The sequence below is a fragment of the Aquarana catesbeiana genome, linkage group LG04, assembly GCF_042186555.1.
Source record: "Aquarana catesbeiana isolate 2022-GZ linkage group LG04, ASM4218655v1, whole genome shotgun sequence".
Lineage (NCBI taxonomy): Eukaryota > Metazoa > Chordata > Amphibia > Anura > Ranidae > Aquarana > Aquarana catesbeiana.
The window spans coordinates 293,060,993-293,083,748 of record NC_133327.1 but is presented as its reverse complement, the minus strand read 5'-3'; the positions used below and the strand labels follow the sequence as shown (position 1 = coordinate 293,083,748).

General features: G+C 41.4%; 1 protein-coding gene across 1 annotated transcript in view; it reads left to right on the top strand.

Annotated features, from left to right (window-relative positions):
• Window positions 1-22,756, top strand: part of LOC141140001 (uncharacterized) — a 407,741-nt gene that overhangs the window by 202,646 nt on the left and 182,339 nt on the right. Inside the window, exon 7 of the mRNA XM_073626689.1 lies at window positions 20,454-20,531. Within this exon, the coding sequence (XP_073482790.1) occupies window positions 20,454-20,531 (78 nt within the window). The remainder of the gene's footprint in view (window positions 1-20,453; window positions 20,532-22,756) is intronic.

Sequence of the window (22,756 nt, the reverse complement as noted above, 5' to 3'; positions counted from 1 at the left end):
AGAGTCCCTAAACATCCTTCCAGAAACCTTTACCTTTTTCCTTCCCAGATTCCTTTATCCTCCTCAACTATACAGAGTGACCGCTGTCATACCCTCCATACTCCTCTCCTGTACATACTTCTCACTGAAATACCCCCCAAACTTCACTCCTGTACATACTGCCCTCTGTCATACCCTCCACACTTCTCTTCTATACATAGTGCCCGCTGTCATACACTTCTCTCCTGTACATAGTGCCCACTGTCATACCCTCCACATTCCTGTCCTGAGCATACTACCCACTGTCATACACTTCTCTCTTGTACATAGTGCCCGCTCTCATACCCCGCAAATCCTCTCCTGTACATACTGCCCACTGTCACACACTTCTGTCCGGTACATAGTGCCCACTGTCATACTCTCCACACTCCTCTCCTGTAAATACTGCTCACTGTCATACCCTCCACAATCGTTTCCTGTACATACTGCTCACTGTCATACCCTCCACAATCCTCTCCTGTACATACTGCCCACTGTCATAAATATATATAAAACACAAAGCGCTGTGATGCTAAATAGCTGATAATTACACATAAAACCAAGTGAGGCTGCTATCAAAAGAGAGTGTTTTCAGAGTCACTTAAAAAGAATAAATAATGATATTTGAAGCGCTTCACAATGTGCATGAAAATGAATATATAAGAATAAATATAAATAGTCAAATAAATCCAGCGGTGAGTAAAAATTCCTAAAAAATCCAGCAATCAAAATAGTGTAAAATTATAAAAAATTAGTGACACCAAATGTGTAAAAAAATTCACATAAAAAAATCCGCATAAAAATAAATATATAGGGATGTATTCAGAAGGTTCAATTATACAGGTGTAGAATCCTGATTGGTATAGAGCTTTTGATCACTAGCAAAGCTGTTTAAAAACACTTGCTTAATCAAGGTGCTCATTGACCTTCATAGTAACAATGTGCTTTTTGCTTCTATTCACAACCAATGTGAGAATCATAAACAGGCAGATAAGAGAAAAAAACAATCATTGTGCAATAGTTAGGATACCAAGGTACACAGGCAAACTTCAATCCACTCACGTGTGCCTTATAATGATAAGGCATATGCAGGTTTTACTATAGCGGTCAGCCGCCTTAGACAGGAGCAGATTCAGTGCAGTACACTGTGTGATACTGCTGATCTGCACAGAGCGTCCTTGGCTCCTCCCATGCGTTACATCACAGTCACGTGACTTTTTCAAGGATAATACAAGCTCTGACGGACTCAGCTTTATAGCACAACAGCAGAGTGGTTGCCATGGCTACAGCATGAGTTTATCATCATTCTGCTTCCTGCATATACTTCAATCCTGTTAAAACCTACTTTTATTAGACATGTAATTCATATGAATATCGTTGGTTTATCAAAACCACGATTCCATGTGTAAAAAACAGTGTGTAAAAAGTAAAAAATATATATATTGATATCTCTAATCACGTTTACTTTTTCAACTCCCTCCAGTGGTCACAATTGGTATAACATCTCACAGAGGGAATATATGGCAAAGCGTTGTCTCTAATGGTTTTGATAATTGACCAGTGCCCCATGATATCACAAAAATGGGGTATCCACATGCTCTGCTCATAAATGTATGGAAAACGGAGTAAACAAGATGACATGATATATATATATATATATATATATATATATATATATACATATATATATATATATATATATATATATATATATAAAATATACATATATAAAATTAAAATAAGATATGATATAAGAAATAGGGAAATAATATTAAAATGTAAAATTAAAATCTAAAAATTCCATGATAGAATATTGCAAAAATGGATGATGACCATTATTTATATGCTAGAACTGAACCAAATATTGCCACTCAGAAAAAACTGGTATTGGACAAATAATGAGAATATTGGACCAAAAAATAAAAAATAAAAAATAAAATATAAAAAATAAAATTAAAATATATACCATAAAAATATATATATATATATAAATCTGAAAAATCTCTAAAAATCTGAAATAAAACAATTCAGGTCGAATTCAATGTTCAAACCATGGGGTTCTAATGTACCCATCTCGAATATCCATTTGGATTCATTCTTGCTGAGTTCCCTCACTTTATGGGAACCCCTCCAATGAGCCTTATACTTTTGAATAGCCCAGAATTGGAGACCCCTAGGGTCTCTGTTATGATACCTATCAAAATGTTTTGAAACACTGTGTTTTGGATAGCCTTTTCTAATGTTCTGGATATGCTCTCTTATTCTCTTCCACATTGGTCGCTTCGTTCTGCCAATGTATTGGAGGGAGCAGGAGCACTGTAAAGCATATACCACCCCCTCAGTCCTGCAAGATATAAAATCCTTTATTTCAAATTCTTGTCCAGTATTTGTTGAAGAAAATTTCTGACATTTGTATCCATTTTGATTAGTATTTATGCAGGCATAACACCTTTTACAGGGATAGAATCCTTTACCCTGAAAAAAGGTTAAATCAGTTATTCTCTTGGGTGGGTTGGGTACATTTTTAGCTATGATGTCCCTTAGAGTTGGAGCTCGTCTATAAATGAATCTCGGTTTTTCTGGGAGTATATTTGCCAAAGTAGTGTCAGTTTTTAAAATAGACCAATGTCTTTTTATAATCCTCTCCATCCTCCTGTGTTGTATACTGAAGTCCATTATCAGAGGTATGTCATCTGTTTTGTCATTTACCTTGATTTTATCTTGGATTAGCGCTTCCCTTGAGGTTTGATTGACTTCTGTTATTTTTTCTTCTATAAAACATTTATTGTACCCTTTTTCTTCAAACCTCTTACCTATCCACTGAGCTTGTTTAAGATAGTCATTATTTTCTGAACAATTTCTCCGTAAGCGAATAAACTGGCCCTTCGGAATGTTGATTAACCATGGCTCATAGTGGCAACTCGTTACTGGTATATAGCTGTTCCTTTCCACCGGTTTGAAGAAAGTTTTTGTGCTGATGATATTGGCTGTTAGTTTTATTTCAAGATCAAGGAACTGGATTTTAGTCTCACTAATTTGATGTTCAAGTTTAATATTTTTTTGGTTCATATTCAAACGTTGGAAAAAGGATCTTAAACTCAGTTTATCACCCTTCCAAATAATAATACAATCGTCTATGAATCTTTTATATAGAACCAGTTCCTTCGGAGTATTTAAAAAGATGGCATCCTCCTCCCATTTTGCCATGAATATGTTGGCTACACTTGGGGCATATTTAGCTCCCATCCCAATACCCGTTAGTTGTCGAAAATAATTGTCATTATACCAGAAGTAGTTATGTTGAATACCAAAGGCCAGGCTTCTAAGAAGAAATCTTTTCTGTTTAGAAATGAGATGGCTGAATGAATCCATAGCCCATTTAGATGCTTCTATTGCATCGCTATGTTCAATTATTGTGTACAGTGAAGCAACATCAGCAGTTGCTAACAGATATCTTCCATTAGGGTCCAGGGTCAGAGATTTTAATATTTGTAATAAATGTTTGGTATCACGCAGATAGGCTTTGGTGTTAGGTACTAGGGGTTGCAAGAATTTGTCCACATATTCCCCTAGTCTTGCATTGATCGACTGAATCTCATTAATGATGGGTCTTCCTGGTGGTGCCTCAGCATTCTTATGGATCTTCGGGATGGTGTAAATGATTGGAACTCTACATGTATCCGGTACTAAATATCTAGATTCTTTTTTGGATAGAATATTTTTGTTGATTCCTTTTTGAATCAAAGAGGACAGATCTCGTTTGTATTCTCTAATAGGATTGCTACTGAGTTTCAGATATGTGTTATTATCGTTAAGTTGTCCCATCAGTTCCTGGTGGTAGTATTCCTTAGTTAGTACTACAATGGCGCCCCCTTTGTCGGCTGGTCTAATTATAATATCTTTATTTGCTTCCAATTGTTTTATACCTTGTTGTATATGCTGGGATTCCGAGATTCTACTGAACTTGAGTTGTTCCAGGTCTTTGATCACCATTTTTTTGAACACCTCAATATGTTCATTATTTGTAGAGGGTGGATTGAATAGTGAATAAGTATTTCTTGATATTCAATTTCCTGGTGTATTTTTGTATGTCAATACACATCTGGAATTTGTCCAGATTCTTTTTTGGTGCATATTTAAGGCCTTTGTCCAGTGTGATTAATTCCGCTCGTGTGAGCTCTTTGCCGCTGAGGTTGTAGATGCCTTCCCCTAGTACTCTCTTTTTCTTTTGGGTTTGCCATCCTGCTCTGCATTCCCTTTTATGGTGTTTGGACTTCTTTCTCTGTTTGTATATTCCTGTAGGGGTGGGGGATCTTCGTTTCTGCGGAAATCTAAAAAAGATCTTGACTGTTCTTCCTCTATGTAATTTCTAAGAGGCTCGTATCTATTGGTGGTAGGCAATGGGCTCCTCCTATCAGGATATCTGTATTGGTCGTATTCTCTGGTCCCATTCCTATTACCATTGGACTGGTGGTCTCGAGATTCACCATTGCTCTGTTGATAGTCCCTATGATCTCTCCTATCCTGATCATACCGATAATCCCTTGGCTGATCCCTATAAGGTTGTTGGTAGGAGTTTCTGGGGTCATTTCTGGAATTATATTGATTTTCTCTTGGTTCGGTTCTAGTTGAATGTTGATAGTATCCTTGTTCCCCATACCTGGGGTACCTGCCATTTTCCACCTGATCATATTGCGATTCATTACCTGATTGGTGCGATCTTGATTGATTGTAGGGTGGATAGTGGGGTTTGTTTGGTCTTTTATTGGCATTATTTTTCCAGTAAGGTCTTCTTGGTGATTTATTTTTTGTTTTGTTCCTCCACCAAGGTTTTGATCCATTGTCATGTGTGTTACTTTGTTCCCATTGTTTCTGTTGGTTATATCTTGGGGTTTCTGGTGTCCTGGATCTCCTTTCTGGAGTCCTATAATATGTATTTCTCCTGGGGCTAACTATCCTCACCTCTCTATCTGGTGATGAGGCTATAGACCCAGTTTTACCTTATTTGGCATTGATTTGCCAATTGAAAACCTGTTCTAACTGATAATCATTGGTATCTCTGAGGTATTTTCTCTTTTTCCTTTGTTTCAATTCAACATCTTTCTGTTCTAACACTTTATTCAGTTGTTGAGTTAGTGATGAAAAAGGTGCTGTCTCTTTAAAAGGGTCCAGTGTGGTTTTGCATTCAGCAATTTGCTGGTTAATCATGTTTAATTTCCTTTGTTTCCTTTTTAAGGCAAAATGTACTAGATCCAGACCTTTATCGTTAAAAAATTTATACCACTCATTAGTTGCATCTTGATCTGTCAAACCATCACAGATAGGTACATCCCATCTCAATCTTCTCGGGACAATTTTATCTTTAATGTATTGTTCATGAGCAGCTATGTCCCACCATAGGCTCACCTTTTTTTCATTAGGTGGCCGAATTTCCTAAAATTGGTGTCTAGATCACCCTTATCGGTGCTAGGTGCAGTGGAAAAAACATTTTCCAAATTAATTGTGCGTTTTTCAATAAAATCAAAAATATCCATCACTGCAGCTATATGTGAAAAAACTGAAAAATAAGTGGAAAAAATATATATAAAACACAAAGCGCTGTGATGCTAAATAGCTGATAATTACATATAAAACCAAGTGAGGCTGCTATCAAAAGAGAGTGTTTTCAGAGTCACTTAAAAAGAATAAATAATGATATTTGAAGCGCTTCACAATGTGCATGAAAATGAATATATAAGAATAAATATAAATATAAATAGTCAAATAAATCCAGCGGTGAGTAAAAATTCCTAAAAAATCCAGCAATCAAAATAGTGTAAAATTATAAAAAATTAGTGACACCAAATGTGTAAAAAAATTCACATAAAAAATCCACATAAAAATAAATATATAGGGATGTATTCAGAAGGTTCAATTATACAGGTGTAGAATCCTGATTGGTATAGAGCTTTTGATCACTAGCAAAGCTGTTTAAAAACACTTGTTTAATCAAGGTGCTCATTGACCTTCATAGTCAGAGTCCATTCACACAGGGACGACTTGTCAGGCGACCTAGTCGCCTGACAAGTCGCCTCCCGTTCTGTGCTATGGAACCGTTCTAAGGGGAGCGACGCAAGTCGCTCTGACTTAGAAAAAGGTTCCTGTACGACTTCGGGGGCGACTTGGGGCGACTTGCATAGACTTCTATACAGAAGTCGCCTTGCAAGTCGCCCGGGCAGTCGTTTGCAGGTCGCCTCAGCAAGTCGTGTTGCCCCTGTGTGAATAGGGTCTAACAATGTGCTTTTTGCTTCTATTCACAACCAATGTGAGAATCATAAACAGGCAGATAAGAGAAAAAAACAATCATTGTGCAATAGTTAGGATACCAAGGTACACAGGCAAACTTCAATCCACTCACGTGTGCCTTATAATGATAAGGCATATGCAGGTTTTACTATAGCAGTCAGCCGCCTTAGACAGGAGCAGATATATACCAATCTCTATACCAATCAGGATTCTACACCTGTATAATTGAACCTTCTGAATACATCCCTATATATTTATTTTTATGTGGATTTTTTATGTGAATTTTTTTACACATTTGGTGTCACTAATTTTTTATAATTTTACACTATTTTGATTGCTGGATTTTTTAGGAATTTTTACTCAGCGCTGGATTTATTTGACTATTTATATTTATATTTATTCTTATATATTCATTTTCATGCACATTGTGAAGCGCTTCAAATATCATTATTTATGCCCACTGTCATACCCCCCACACTCCACTTCTGTACATACTGCCCACTGTCATACCCTCCACAATCCTCTCCTGTACACACTGCCCACTGTCATACCCCCACACTCCTCTCCTGTACAACCTGCTCACTGTCATACATCCCACTTCTTTAAATACTGCCCACTGTCATACCCTCCACACTCCTCTCCTGTACATACTTCTCACTGTCATACACTTTTCTCCTGTACATAGTGCCCGCTGTCATACCCCCCCAGAATCCTCTCCTATACATACTACCCACTGTCATAACTTCTCTCCTGTACATAGTGCCCACTGTCATACCCTCCACATTCCTCTCCTGTACATACTGCCCACTTTCATACCCTCCACATTCCTCTCCTGTACATATTGCCTGCTGTCATACCTTCCACACTCCTCTCCTGTACATACTGCCCACTGTCTTACCCTCCACATTCATCTCCTGTACATACTGCTCAGTATCAGACCCTCCACACTGCTCTGCTGTACATACTGCCCACTTTTATAGACTCCTCTACTGTACATAGTGCTGGCTGTCATACCTTCCACACTCCTCTCCTGTGCACACTGCCCACACTCATACCATCCACACTTCTCTCCTGTACATACCGCCCACTGTCATACTCTTCACACTCCTCTCCTGTACATACTGCTCACTGTCATACCCCCACACTCCTCTCCTGTACAACCTGCTCACTGTCATACATCCCTCTTCTTTAAATACTGCCCACTGTCATACCCTCCACACTCCTCTCCTGTACATACTTCTCACTGTCATACACTTCTCTCCTGTACATAGTGCCCGCTGTCATACCCCCCCACAATCCTCTCCTATATATACTACCCACTGTCATAACTTCTCTCCTGTACATAGTGCCCACTGTCATACCCCCCACAATCCTCTCCTATACACACTACCCACTGTCATACCCTCCACATTCCTCTCCTGTACATATTGCCTGCTGTCATACCCTCTACACTCCTCTCCTGTACATACTGCCCACTGTCATACCCCCACACTCCTCTCCTGTACAAACTGCTCACCGTCATACACTTCTCTCCTGTACATAGTGCCCGCTGTCATACCCCCCACAATCCTCTCCTATACACACTACCCACTGTCATACACTTCTTTCCTGTACATAGTGCCCACTGCCATACCCTCCACATTCCTCTCCTATACATACTGCCCACTGTCATACCCTGCACACTTCTCTCCTGTACATACTGCCCACTTTTATAAACTCCTCTACTGTACATAGCGCCGGCTGTCATACCCTCCACACTAATCCCCTGTAAACACTACCCACTCTCATACCATCCACACTCGTCTCCTGTACATACTGCCCATTGTCATACCCACCACACTCCTCTCCTGTACATACTGCCCACTGTCATACCCACCACACTCCTTTCCAGGACATACTGCTCACTGTCATACCCTTCACACTTCTCTCCTGTACATACTGCCCACTGTTATACCCCCCACACTCCTCTCCTGTACAACCTGTTCACTGTCATACATTTCTCTCCTGTACATACTTCCCACTGTTATACCCCCCACAATCCTCTCCTGTACATATTGCCTGCTGTCATACCCTCCACACTCCTCTTCTGTACATACTGCCCACTGTCTTACCCTCCACATTCATCTCCTGTACATACTGCTCAGTATCAGACCCTCCACACTGCTCTGCTGTACATACTGCCCACTTTTATAGACTCCTCTACTGTACATAGTGCTGGCTGTCATACCTTCCACACTCCACTCCTATGCACACTGCCCACACTCATACCATCCACACTTCTCTCCTGTACATACTGTCCACTGTCATACCCACCACACTCCTCTCCTGTACAACCTGTTCACTGTCATACATTTCTCTTCTGTACATACTTCCCACTGTCATACCCCCCACAATCCTCTCCTGTACATATTGCCTGCTGTCATACCCTCCAGACTCCTCTCCTGTACATACTGCCCACTGTCTTACCCTCCACATTCATCTCCTGTACATACTGCTCAGTATCAGACTCTCCACACTGCTCTGCTGTACATACTGCCCACTTTTATAGACTCCTCTACTGTACATAGCGCTGGCTGTCATACCTTCCACACTCCTCTCCTGTGCACACTGCCCACACTCATACCATCCACACTTCTCTCCTGTACATACCGCCCACTGTCATACTCTTCACACTCCTCTCCTGTACATACTGCTCACTGTCATACCCCCACACTCCTCTCCTGTACAACCTGCTCACTGTCATACATCCCTCTTCTTTAAATACTGCCCACTGTCATAACCTCCACACTCCTCTCCTGTACATACTTCTCACTGTCATACACTTCTCTCCTGTACATAGTGCCCGCTGTCATACCCCCCCCCCACAATCCTCTCCTATACATACTACCCACTGTCATAACTTCTCTCCTGTACATAGTGCCCACTGTCATACCCTCCACATTCCTCTCCTGTACATACTGCCCACTTTCATACCCTCCACATTCCTCTCCTGTACATATTGCCTGCTGTCATACCCTCTACACTCCTCTCCTGTACATACTGCCCACTGTCATACCCCCACACTCCTCACCTGTACAAACTGCTCACCGTCATACACTTCTCTCCTGTACATAGTGCCTGCTGTCATACCCCCCACAATCCTCTCCTATACACACTACCCACTGTCATACACTTCTTTCCTGTACATAGTGCCCACTGCCATACCCTCCACATTCCTCTCCTATACATACTGCCCACTGTCATACCCTCCACACTCCTCTCCTGTACATATTACCTGCTGTCATACCCTCCACACTCCTCTCCTGTACATACTGCCCACTTTTATAAACTCCTCTACTGTACATAGCGCCGGCTGTCATACCCTCCACACTAATCCCCTGTACACACTACCCACTCTCATACCATCCACACTCCTCTCCTGTACATTGTCAGTAAAATTCCATTCTCTCACTGATCAGTCAACTCCGGTCATGTTGATTAGAAGACAGATTTATTACAAATGTATCGATACACAGGGGTGAGCTCTGTTCACAGCAAGGAATTTCAGCAGAGTCACACAGGAACCCTTTTACACATGTCATTTTATAACAGTATTTGGCAAGCTACCATTGGCTAAGGCACACTGGTGACTCATGGTGCATCGTCAGCTTTATTTGTCAAAAACCAGCGTGTATTTACACAATATTTCCTATTATGGTAAACTTTTGCTAGTTCTTTAAATATTGTTGTAGGTGTTGGTCAGAACTAAGCAGATTGCATAAACAATAAGTCAGCGCCATTTTAGCTAGAAAAAAGCATATAAGGAACAAGGCAAATGTTGATATCACTTGTAATTCTTTACATATTTCTTATCATTCCCTCCTCTGATATCTATATTTGCTTCCTCAATTTATTACTTCAATGCAGGTCTGTTCCACAACTGGTTTTTCAGACCTTAGCAAGACCTTGACCTTGGCAAGTCCAGTCCATTTCCCAAACCAACCTTCAAGCAAATTTGTGAATGGATCATCAGTACCTGAGTTTTCCGCTAATTCATTCGATAAAGCTGTCAATCCTTCGAGGGCTCTAGTCACAGTTCCTCCAGGAGCTGTAATGTTAGAAATAAAAGGTGCACCACATACCACCAAACATTTTACAGACCCCTCCTCTTTCTGCTAGGACCATATCTAATGCCATCCTATTCTGCTATGCCGTCAGAGAGGTAGGGGCTAATTGCTCTGTCAATCTCTTAACTGCATCCCTGGTGTAGTTTACAAATCTTTGTTGGTTATAATATATATATATAGTTAATCCAGACAACATTTTTTTTGTTTACTGTCACCCACCAGAGAAGAGACTCAAATCCAGCTGCCACTTGATTCCTAACTTTGAACTCGCTCGGCACCCCACGCAGAACCCCAATCTCATCTATATAGATCTGGGGGTCAAAAGACCCCGCAGGAGAGGTGTCCCTTCTGCTCCTCTGGTGACCCGTCTTCCAAGGGGACTCTGACAGTAAGCGCAGAGGCATTGCCAGCTGTACCAGGGCACAATCCCCTCTGGAATTGGCTCGGATGCTCGCTCTGAGCCTCTTGTCTCCGCATAACCACCAGATGTCCGCCCTCTGGGTGTCGTGCTCAACCCAGTTGTCACCCTCTCCCTTTAGTATTCTGTTAATCCTCTCCATGCAGTAGTCATCCGGTAAAGACCCCAAATCTTTGCCACTCTCATTCCCCGGAAGTGCAAAACAAGTAAAGTTGTCAGGGTATGCCGTGACAGCAGGGGGTATCTGAGGTCTCTGAACCTGGGGAAACAACAAACTTAACGTGTGACAGGGAGTGTTGGTGTCAGGTTTGTATGTTTCTTGATATAGCTTTAGCATACACCCTAACCCATCTGGATCTATATTGTTTAGGGGAAAAAGCACTGTAGCCAGCTGGGGTCTGGCCACTGCACAGACCAAGCAGTTCTCTTTTTTTTTTTTTTTTTAGGATGTTAGCAGTATAGATTAACCATTTAAGCCATTCATTCTTATCCTGGTATCCTGTTTCTAATGTGTTAGCTTCTTCCACTGTGAGATTGGTGAATCTCACTGTGGGTCCTAATACCTCTACTTTAAGTCTGTCCTCATTATCTAATTCTTTCTTCTTGTTTGTCTCATTCTTTGGTTTGACTTCAAGAAAGAATTTTCCCAAAGGGTCAGTTCCTGATATCCAAGCTCCTAAACGGTATAACCTCTGATCTTCTAGTTTTGGGTCCTTCAGGGAAATCAATAATATATTGCAATTCTTTGATTCTGTACAGGGAGAGTGGGCCGCTTTAGTTATGGTTAATCTATTCTTTAAATCTCCTGCTGCTGGGATCTCATATCCCCAATCCTGCTGCAGTTATCCACATGACTGAATCCCAAATAGTACACCTGGTAGTTCCAGCCAGGTAGCACACGTATTTATCTGCCCAGGTCAGCTTACTTGGTTCTACCTTATCTCCACAATCTGTCATCTGGTAGAAATCCACCTGTATAGTACTGGTGGTTCCTTCAACAAAGGTGAGGTTCAATGCTCTTCCTGTCTCTTCCCAATTGATTGGTTCCACTATCTTCCCGTGTCTCCTACCTCCCCGTATAGAGGCCTCTCCTAGAGTCACCAATACTCCCACGAGGAACAAAATCCCTATCAACCTATCTGAAGTGAGGGGGGCCTAGATAGGGCCTTTTCTTCACCAAGGTTGAGACAAGCAGACCTTTTATCTGCCTCCCTTTGTAGTTGGACTTTCCCCCTCCTTCAGTCTCTCTGTCCCTACTCTGTCTATATTTACCTTTTTATAGTGGGATTGGTGAATCCAGATAGACCTTTCAGCAATTCTTACTGCAGTGGGACTAGTAAGGAGTACTTGATATGGCCCGTCCCACTTAGGGGAGTGCCAATGCTTCTTTTTGATCACCTTGATGAGCACCCGATTTGTACTTTGTCTTCTCCTATGGGCTCTCCTTCTGGAATGGAACACTCTTGGTTAATTTGTTTCTGTTTTAATAACCTTGACATGTATTCTGCTAAGGTTCTCTCCCCTTCCTCTGTGTGGGTTTCATTTGGTAATAAAGGTATTTTATAAGGTCTACCATACATCATTTCAAATTGACTCAGCCCCTCTTTAGTGAGGGTGATGTGCATGCTTAAAATAGCTAGTGGGAGACAGTACATCCAATTTTTCCCTGTCTCTTCCATAGCCTTTTTTAGCTTGCTCTTTAATATCCCATTATGTCTTTCTACGAGCCCTGCTGACTGAGGGTGGTATGCACAGTCGTTCTTTTACTTCTATACCCATCACTTCTGTTAGGTGTTTTATAGTCTGATTTACAAAATGTGGACCATTATCGCTATAAATCTTCTCTGGTATCCCAAATTGTGAAATGATATCTTTTAGTAAGGCTTTGGATACTGTTAAGGCGTCAGCACTTCCTGTGGGGAATATCTCTACCCATGTGGTCAATGCATCAATGATTTCCAAACAATATTTCTTCCTTTTCACATTTGTCTAATTCAATAAAATCCATGCAAATGTGTTGGAATGGATATTGTGGTGTGGGGAACTTCCCTTTCTGTGGTCTTATGCCTCCCTGAGCATTGTGTCTTGCACATATAATGTATTGAGAACAAAAAGTTTTTTTTAGTAGTTTGTGAAACCATAGGCTGTACATACCTTATTTAACACCTCAGTCATCCCCCTGTTTGACACATGAGTTACTCCATGTGTCAATACTGCTGCATACCTAAATAAGGATTTTGGCAATACCAGCTTTCCTTCCGGTGATGTGTAGATGTTATCTATTATTGTGCAACCTTTTGTTTCTCCCCAGGGGATATATTCTGCTGTATATCAGTAAGGACTGTATGATCTATCACTATGGTTTCCTGTTCTGTCATGTGTCACTTCTGCATATCCAGTTACACTTGTGCCATCTGGATTTTTTGTACTGGAGCCATCAACAAAAAGTGTCATGTTAGGGTTAGATAACGGTACATCTTTCCAATAACTCCGTGGCAGTACCTTTTCAGCGATGGCAGCAGTACAGTCATGTTTATGACCATCAGTTGGAAGTGGTATTAGTGTGGATGGGTTTAATGTAGTACATCTCTGTATTGTTAAGTGAGGTTGTGTCAAAAGTATTGTCATACAGTAAAGGTGTCGTGCTGGGCTCAAATGTATGGACCAAAGGGGCGTGGTCAGTATTGAATAGCCAGAAATCCAAGCTCTACAAAAATTTGTCATGCCCAAAAAAGACATCATTTGTTTCTTTGTTTCTGGCTTCGGCACCTGGTGGAGGGCTCAAATTCTCTCCTCATCCAGGTGTCGACCTTCTTTTGAGATATTATACCCTAAGTATTTCACCTGCTGTTGCCACAACTGGAGTTTAGTTTTATTTACCTTATGCCCTTGGTATAACTGCCTGGTTAACAGCTTGTAAATCCTGTAATATTCTCCAGCCTGTGGAAGGCGGAGCCTTCTTAACAGGAAAAAGAGGGGTATTGCAGGGGCTATACCCTTCTCTACTTCCTTCTTAAGGGGGTATCTCCTTCATCACCTTGCACAAAAACCTTTACTTTCACATTTTTTCCATCACTTTCAAATACTTCTCAGAATGATTAACATATTGCAAACATCTAAAACTGATGCAGTTCAGTAAGTAACCAAGTTTTTAACAATATAACCCTTATGATCCTGTTTTAATCCATTAACAAAAGCTATCTTTAGCTGTTGTTGATATGCACTTTTCACATCCTCAGCTTTGGGGAGCCCAGAGAACGCTTTAAAAACTTCTCGTAGTTTATTTAGATAATCGCTGACACTTTCCTTGTTTTCCTTTACAGTCATATTAATCTTTTGCCAGTCAGTTCGTTATACCCATCGGAGATTGCATCTCTGATAGAAGGCAGTCAATCTGTCTGTCAAATCTTTGCTATCAAGGGCCAGTGGTTCCCCTCTTTGTTGAGGGGGCACTGTGACTACACAGGAGTCCCAATTTCCCTTTACTGATGCCCCATCTGATCCTAGAACCCTCCTTAAGGCCCTTTCCACTTCGACCCCGTTTAGCCTATAACTGTTCCTCAGACCTTCTATATTTTCAATGATTTCTGGGGCCCCAAACTTAGGATGTTTAATATGCTCGGTAGCCTTCTGCATGTCACTCTCAGTCCATGGTTTAAAAACAGTCATAGTTAGGGGCTGACCGTTTTGTCTGCCTCTTTGTCCACTAGGGGCATTTGGGCTTGGCATTTCTCTTTTGTTCTCCTTCCTTCTACTCTAATTCTAACGTGCTCAAACCAGTATTCCGCCATTTCTAATCTTTTACTTCTTCTTTTTTTTTCTATCTTTGGGTCCTAACAATTTAAGCTTATCCACCAACTCCTGACACCTTTTCACAGTAAGTTTACCATTGAATCCCAACTTCCTTTCTCACTTAGCACAATATTTAACAGATTTTGGTTATTTGCTATGCATACATTTCTTATCTCCTTCTAATGGGGAAACTATTCCCCATGTCTCTATTTTTTTTCCTTGAGTTTAGAATATAAGACTGGTAATTCTACTCTTGAACTTTGCCAGAATCTATATAAAACAGCAAACAAAGTCTAAACTCTCCAAACAGGAAATAACATATATATATATATATATATATATATATATATATATATATATATATACACACACATATACATATACACATACACACACACATACATATACACATACACACACACATACATATAAAACAACTTATACCTTTGCCTTATTTACTACAAAGTACAGTTGGTCAAAACAAACAGTATTCTTAACGTTCTGATCAGATTTTTTTTTTTCTAAACACACTCACACAAAAGAGGAAGTGCACTTAGGTGTCCGTGGGGGGGGGGGAGAGAGTGAGTGAGTCCAGTTTTTTTTTTTTGTAACAACAAGTTTGCAGCCAGACAGATCATAAAGCAGGCCTTTTATCAACCTGTAAACCACCAGACTAGAAACCCTTGGATCACAGTAAAGCAAAAATATCAAGTTAGCAGTTATGTTAAACATGAGGAGGAAAGAGTGAGAGTTAGTCTCATGATTTAACAAATGCAGCAAAAGGAACAGTGCAGGAAATGTTACTCTCGAGAGAAAAAGAGAAAAACAATCGATCTATGGGGGAAGTGTTTCTGATCAAGTTAGATTGATTCCTGCTCGTACATTCACTTCCTTTTTGTCCCAACCACCACTCAGTTAGAAAAAAAACCTTAAATGGCCACTGTGACTCTCTGTAATCTATCCAAATTACTTGTAGTCACTATTCACAACAATTATCAATCATCTATCATCTTTCGGTACCTTAAATTTTTTTAATCTGTCTCGGACAGCGGGCTACGTCTATTTACCATAGGCAACGTCCTCAAGTGCCGCTGTCTTCGGCCCCTGTGTCACCTAGGTCTTTTATAATCAACTTACAGTGCCGGAATACTCAATAAAAACCCAAATCACCTCAAGTAGAAGAGAAAAGAAAAGAAAAGAAGAGAAAAGAAAAAAAATCTGTCTTACCTTTCACAGACTCGGAGGACTGGATCAGAAGTCCAGGAGTAGAAGTCAGGTGTGGATCCCGGAACCGACCAGCCTCTTTTTACCACTTAACTTGAGTGGGAGGGCCTAGGTCTCGGCAAGAGGTAGTCTGATACTCACTGATATTTTGGACGGAACCGTTCGATCCACCACCTAATCCTTACTTCCGGCTCGAAAGGACCATGATGTCGGTAAAATTCGATTCTCTCACTGATCAGTCAACTCCGGTCATGTTGATTAGAAGACAGATTTATTACAAATGTATCGATACACAGGGGTGAGCTCTGTTCACAGCAAGGAATTTCAGCAGAGTCACACAGGAACCCTTTTACACATGTCATTTTATAACAGTATTTGGCAAGCTACCATTGGCTAAGGCACATCGGTGACTCATGGTGCATCGCCAGCTTTATATGTCAAAAACCAGCGTGTCTTTACACAATATTTCCTATTATGGTAAACTTTTGCTAGTTCTTTAAATATTGTTGTAGGTGTTGGTTGGAACTAAGCAGATTGCATAAACAATAAGTCATTTTAGCTAGAAAAAAGCATATAAGGAACAAGGCAAATGTTGATATCACTTGTAATTCTTTACATATTTCTTATCAACATACTGCCCATTGTCATACCCGCCACACTACTCTCCTGTACATACTGCCCACTGTCATACCCACCACACTCCTCTCCTGTACATACTGCTCACTGTCATACCCTTCACACTTCTCTCCTGTACATACTGCCCACTGTCATACCCCCCCACACTCCTCTCCTGTACAACCTGTTCACTGTCATACATTTCTCTCCTGTACATACTTCCCACTGTCATACCCCCCATAATCCTCTCCTGTACATATTGCCTGCTATCATAACCTCCACACTCCTCTCCTGTACATACTGCCCACTGTCTTACCCTCCACATTCATCTCCTGTACTTACTGCTCAGTATCAGACCCTCCACACTGCTCTGCTGTACATACTGCCCACTTTTATAGACTCCTCTACTGTACATAGTGCCGGCTGTCATACCTTCCACACTCCTCTCCTGTGCACACTGCCCACACTCATACCATCCACACTTCTCTCCTGTACATACTGTCCACTGTCATACCCACCACACTTCTCTCCTGTACATACCGCCCACTGTCATACTCTTCACACTCCTCTCCTGTACATACTGCTCACTGTCATACCCTCCACACTCCTCTCCTGTACATACTTCCCACTGTCATACCCCCCACACTCCTCTTCTGTACATACTGCCCACTGTCATACCCTCCACACTCCTCTCCTGTACAACCTGCTCATTGTCATACATTTCTCTCCTGTACATACTTCCCGCTGTCATACCCTCCACACTCCTCTCCTGAACATACTTCTCACTGTCATACACTTCTCTCCTGTACATAGTGCCCACTGTCATACCCCCCACAATCCTCTCCTGTGCATACTGCCCACTGTCATCCCCCCACACTCCTCTCCTGTACATATTGTCTGCTGTCATACCCTCCACACTCCTCTCCTGTACATAGTGTCCGCTGTCTTACCCTCCATACTCCTCTCCTGTACATACTGCCCACTGTCATACCCTCCACACTCTTCTCTTGTACAGACTGCCCACTGCCATACCCCCACAATCCTCTCCTGTACATACTATCCACTGTCATACACTTCTCTTCTGTACATAATGCATAGTGCCCACTGTCATGCCCACCACACTCATCTCCTGTACATACTGCCCACTGTCATATGCACCACACTCCTCTCCTGTACATACCGCTCACTGTCCTACCCCCTCACACTCCTCTCCTTTACATACTGATCACTGTCATAACCTCCACACTCCTCTCCTGTACATACTGCTCACTGTCATACCCTCCACACTCCTCTCCTGTACATACTGCTAACTGTCATACCCTCCACACGCCTCTCCTGTACATACTGCTCACTTTCATACCCTCCACACTCCTCTCTTGTACATACTTCCCGCTGTCATACTCCCACACTCCTCTCCTGTACATACTTTTCACAGTCATACACTTCTCTCCTGTACATAGTGCCTGCTGTCATACTCCGCCACAATCCTCTCCTGTACATACTGCCCACTTTTAAAGACTCCTCTACTGTACATAGCGCCAGCTGTCGTACCCTCCACACTCCTCTCTTGTGCACACTGCCCACTCAAAGAATAGGTCCTTTGTTTGTAGTTGATTTAAAAATACCACTTACTTTGAAATACTTCAATGGAGTTTATTGTAAGGAACTCATATAAATGTTTGGTAAAGAGGTCAAGGCATAGCTTCTACTCTGAGCATTTAGGTTCTGTTCACATTAGGTTATTTGGAATCCATGATTTCACATTTGGGTGCCAATATTGTTCATGGCACCTCAAATGTGATGTAATTCTGCTGTAATTTTTGCACGGCAGAATTGCATACAAAAATTGCACCAAGCTTGTGGTCCAAAAAAAGCAGGAGATTTTGGCCATCAAACGAGCATAGGTCAGCCCATTGAAGTGAATGAAAAGAAAGTCTGCAATGAGAAAAGTTGTCTGACTGAGGAGCAGTTTCAATCAACTGAAGATAGTAGCCACCCTCTGACTCCCTAGCTCCATATTATTTCTGTATTATCAATGTCCTTATTTTTACCAGTAACTATTATTTACTGGTTGTTAATTATTATTTAAAGTAAACCTGTGCCTAGAACATGAGCACTAAGGCCTCATTTTTGAGCTATAACAGGCATTGGCGTTTTTAGGCTTCAAAAAAAAAAACAGGATCAGCGGGTTCTAAGGCTCCAGCGCTAGAGCTGTAAAAATGCCAGACGCGTTAAAAGGTGTTAAACGTGGTTTTACAAGACTTAACGCTGTATACACATCGTTAAGCCTCGTCTGGCGTTTCTCTACCTCTATTCAAAATCAATGGTTCCCTATGGGAGCCCATTGATTTGAAAAGAAGTCGCACCAGAAGTTGGATCAAGATGATCCGACTTGCAGTGCGACTTGTGTGCTGAGAATCTTGAAGGGGAACCCCGCAAAAATGTAAAAAAATATTTCTGCATGAGGTTCCCCCCTAAGATGATACCAGACCCTTAGGTCTGGTATGGATCTTAAATAGAATTCCCCCATGCTCAAAAAAAGGCGTGGGGGTTCCCCAAGATCCATACCAGACCCTTATCCAAGCACGCAGCCCGGAAGGTCAGGAAAGGGGGGGGTGAGCGAGCACCCCCCCTCCTGGACCATACCAGGCCACATGCCCTCAACATGGGGGGTGGGTGCTTCAGGGCAGGGGGTGCTTTTGCGCCCCCCCACCCCAAAGCACCTTGTCCCCAGGTTGATGAGGACAAGGGCCTCTTCCCGACAACCCTAGCCCAGTGGTTGTCAGGGTCTGCAGGCGGGGGCTTATCGGAATCTGGAAGTCCCCTTTAACAAGTGGGCCCCCAGATCCTGGCCCCCCACCCTAGGTGAATGAGTATGGGGTACATTGTACCCCTACCCATTCACTCCAAAAAAGTGTTAAGAAATAAAAACACTACACAGGTTTTTTAAGTAATTCATTAAATCAGATGCAACATCTCTTCCGATTTCTTCTCCCTCATGGTTCCTCTCCCTCTCCACGCTGTCTTCTCCCTCTTGACCTGCCGGGCTGCGTGCTCAGATAGGGGTCTGGTATGGATCAATATAAGTGTATATTGATTGGTTTGCACAAAAGTTATAGCATCTACAAAATAGAGGATAGCTTTATGGCATTTATTATTATTATTTTTTTTACTAGTAATGGAGGCGATCTGCGATTTGTATCATGACTACGATGTTGCGGCAGACAGATCGGACACTTTTGACACTATTTTGGGACCATTGACATTTATACAGTAATCAGAGCTAAAAATAGCCACTGATTACTGTATAAATGTCACTGGCAGGGAAGGGGTTAAACACTAGTGGGCGATTAAGGGTTTAAGTGTGTTCCCTCAGTGTGTTCTAACTGTGGATGGGATGGGCTCAAGACAACATGACAGAGATCACTGCTCCCGATGACAGGGAGCAGTAGATCCCTGCCATGTTGCTAGGCAGAACAGGGAAATGCCTTGTTTACCTAGGCATCTCCCCGTTCTGCCTCTCCTAACCGCAAACGCGGGCCGCTGCCGAACATCAAGTTTGTGGGACCCGCAGGCACGCTTCTGCGGCACGCAGCGGGTGCGCTCCCGACGGCGTGCGCATGCCCGCTAGGCGGGAATTTCAAAGGGACGTATGGGTACACCCTTTTGCCTGCTGATGTAAATCGGCATGCGGCATGTGGTTAAGCATTATTTTTTTGCATTGATACATGTCCCCTGGGGCAGTACCCAGGTCCCCATACACTTTTTATGGCAATAACTTGCATATAAGCCTTTAAAATTAGCACTTTAGATTTTTTACTACGGTTTGCATGTTCTCTAGAACTTTTTGCCTGTTCGCAGTGTTCTGGTGCGAACCAAATTGGGGGATGTTCGGCCCATCCCTATTGCTCATCTACCACTGACAGTGATTTCTCTACTATTTTTACATTTAAAAACAAAATTTTAATATTCATTGTCATTTTTGTGTTTTACAGTTTACACTTCAAAAGCTGAGAATATATTGTGATCCCGAACAGAACAAACGTGAGACAGCTTGTGAGATTCCTGGAATTGTAAGAGCATGTTTACATTTTATATTGATATAAAAATGCATAACATCCATCTTTATGTTCATCCTTTAGAAGCAGGGTGCATGCCCTGGAGACATAATATGAAAGCCTATATACAACAAAATGACTTATAGAATAGAAGATTAGCTTCCAAATTTGTCCAGATACAGTTGGCTTTAAACAAAATATTATGATCTTTTGATGCATCTGTATTCTAACCAGCAAATTATTTTTAACCTGCAATTTTATTATGTTTGCCTACATGTCAGAAACATAGAAACATGATGTTCTGATTCAATTTACTGCATAGTATTAATATGAGTAAGATATTTTTATATTTTAAGTAGAATCTTTTCTTTTACTGTTTCTATATCGTTTTAAAGCTAGGGCATGATTTTCTAAATATATACATGAAAGGTCATTTTTGCTGTAGTCCAGACTACCAGTGTTCACATAAATAGAACTCGAGTCAAAATAAAAGCCACCAGCAAACTCGCTTTACATCAGGCACTAGTGGTTTGCTTTATTTTTTTAATTTTTTTTTTTACTGTGAACCACTATATTTTCAACCTCAGTGACTATGTTTGATGTCACTGCGATCCCCAGTCCTTTGCTTACATGGCTTGGGATTCCTGGCCATGGAAGCCAATGAGTGACGCCTACTTCCTTAGGAACCATTGATAACAAGAGGCTGTAATACATCGAAGTGGTCGAAATACTGCCTTCTACTGTATATGATGCTTGACTGTGGCTGAAAAGGGGTGAACAGGCAAACATTTGGGTGTTCATCCAAATGCCAGAAAATCCAAAGTTTGGTCCGAATCTAGGTTCGGATCAAACTGTTGGCTCATCCCTTTTTTACAAAAAAAATGGAATGTATGTTACATTTGGTTTGTTCTTCTAATGCTTCTGAATGTTTTGGGACTTTATTTTTATATTAGTATGTTATATTGCTGGACTTTTTTGGATTATTGTGTCACAGTATATGTTACATGACTTTGTGTTATCACATTCTTATCACATTTGGTCATATATTTATTGCATGTACAAGCGCTACATTCTTACTATCAAGAGGCTTAAAGCGGAGTTCCACCCATTTAAAAGTTTTGTAGCTGCTGACTTTTAATAATCAGACTGTCCAGCGATGCGGGCACACGAAGCCTCGCTCCTCTTTCCCTCCTCTCAGCGGCGCCGGAATTCTAACTGTGGGAGCCCTGCTGTGGCTTCATAGCTGGGCACGCACTGCACATATGCGAGCCGCGCTGCGCGCTGTAAATGGCCGGGCAATCTACTGGGACCTGTGACGTGTCCTAGAAGATTGCAGGGAGGGAGAGGGGAGAAGAGATCTTTCTTCTGGCGCCACTGCGCCAGGGAAGGAAGTGGGATCTGGGTGCCTGTAAAAACTGGGTACCCGCTCCCCCCCAAAAAAATGAAATGCCAAATGTGGCATGTTAGGGGGTCACCAGCACTTAAAGCGGAAGTTCCATTTTTGGGTGGAACTCCGCTTTAAGCAATTTTGGTGTAGCAGCTAATTGAACTATTGGTTACTTTGTTTACAATGATAACATGGAAGAATAAATGAGATTACATACAGTAATAACTGGAGATTTACCTTAAAGGATAAATTCACCTTTAAAAAAAAAAATTATAATAATAATAAATGCACATACTTTTGCAGGTAAAAAATGTGCATTTATTATTTTTTTACTTAGGGCTTGTAAAGAATTGCACCCACGATCAGCAGATCGTGGGTGCCATAGAGGGCTCTTGCAGACTTGTCAGTGTATCTGTCTGCTCGTACTTTATATGGGCAGGTAGATACACACTAACAGGAAGAGACAATGAGCACTCAACAGCACATGCTAGTTAATTGAGAACTACAAGTAGACACCTGACAATACTTGTAGTTTCCTATTCACAGAACTCTGTGAATGAATGATGCAGCTGGGTGGAGCCCCACTCGGCCACTTTTTTTTAAATAGAGACAGCGATCGGGGAAGAAGATCCTCAGGCAAGCTGTCACTAGAGGCAGTGGAGTGGGCAGCGGCTGCAGGAGTGAGAGCATGCTACATGCTAAAAATGGGTTGAACATGTATCATGTTCCCAAAGGTGAACTTATTCTTTAAAATAATTAAGTAAATTTGTCTGAATAATCCTGGCTTCAAAGAATTATATAAAGTTGGGATGTAAGGTAAATCATGTAAACTTTTACATTGTTTACATTTTTT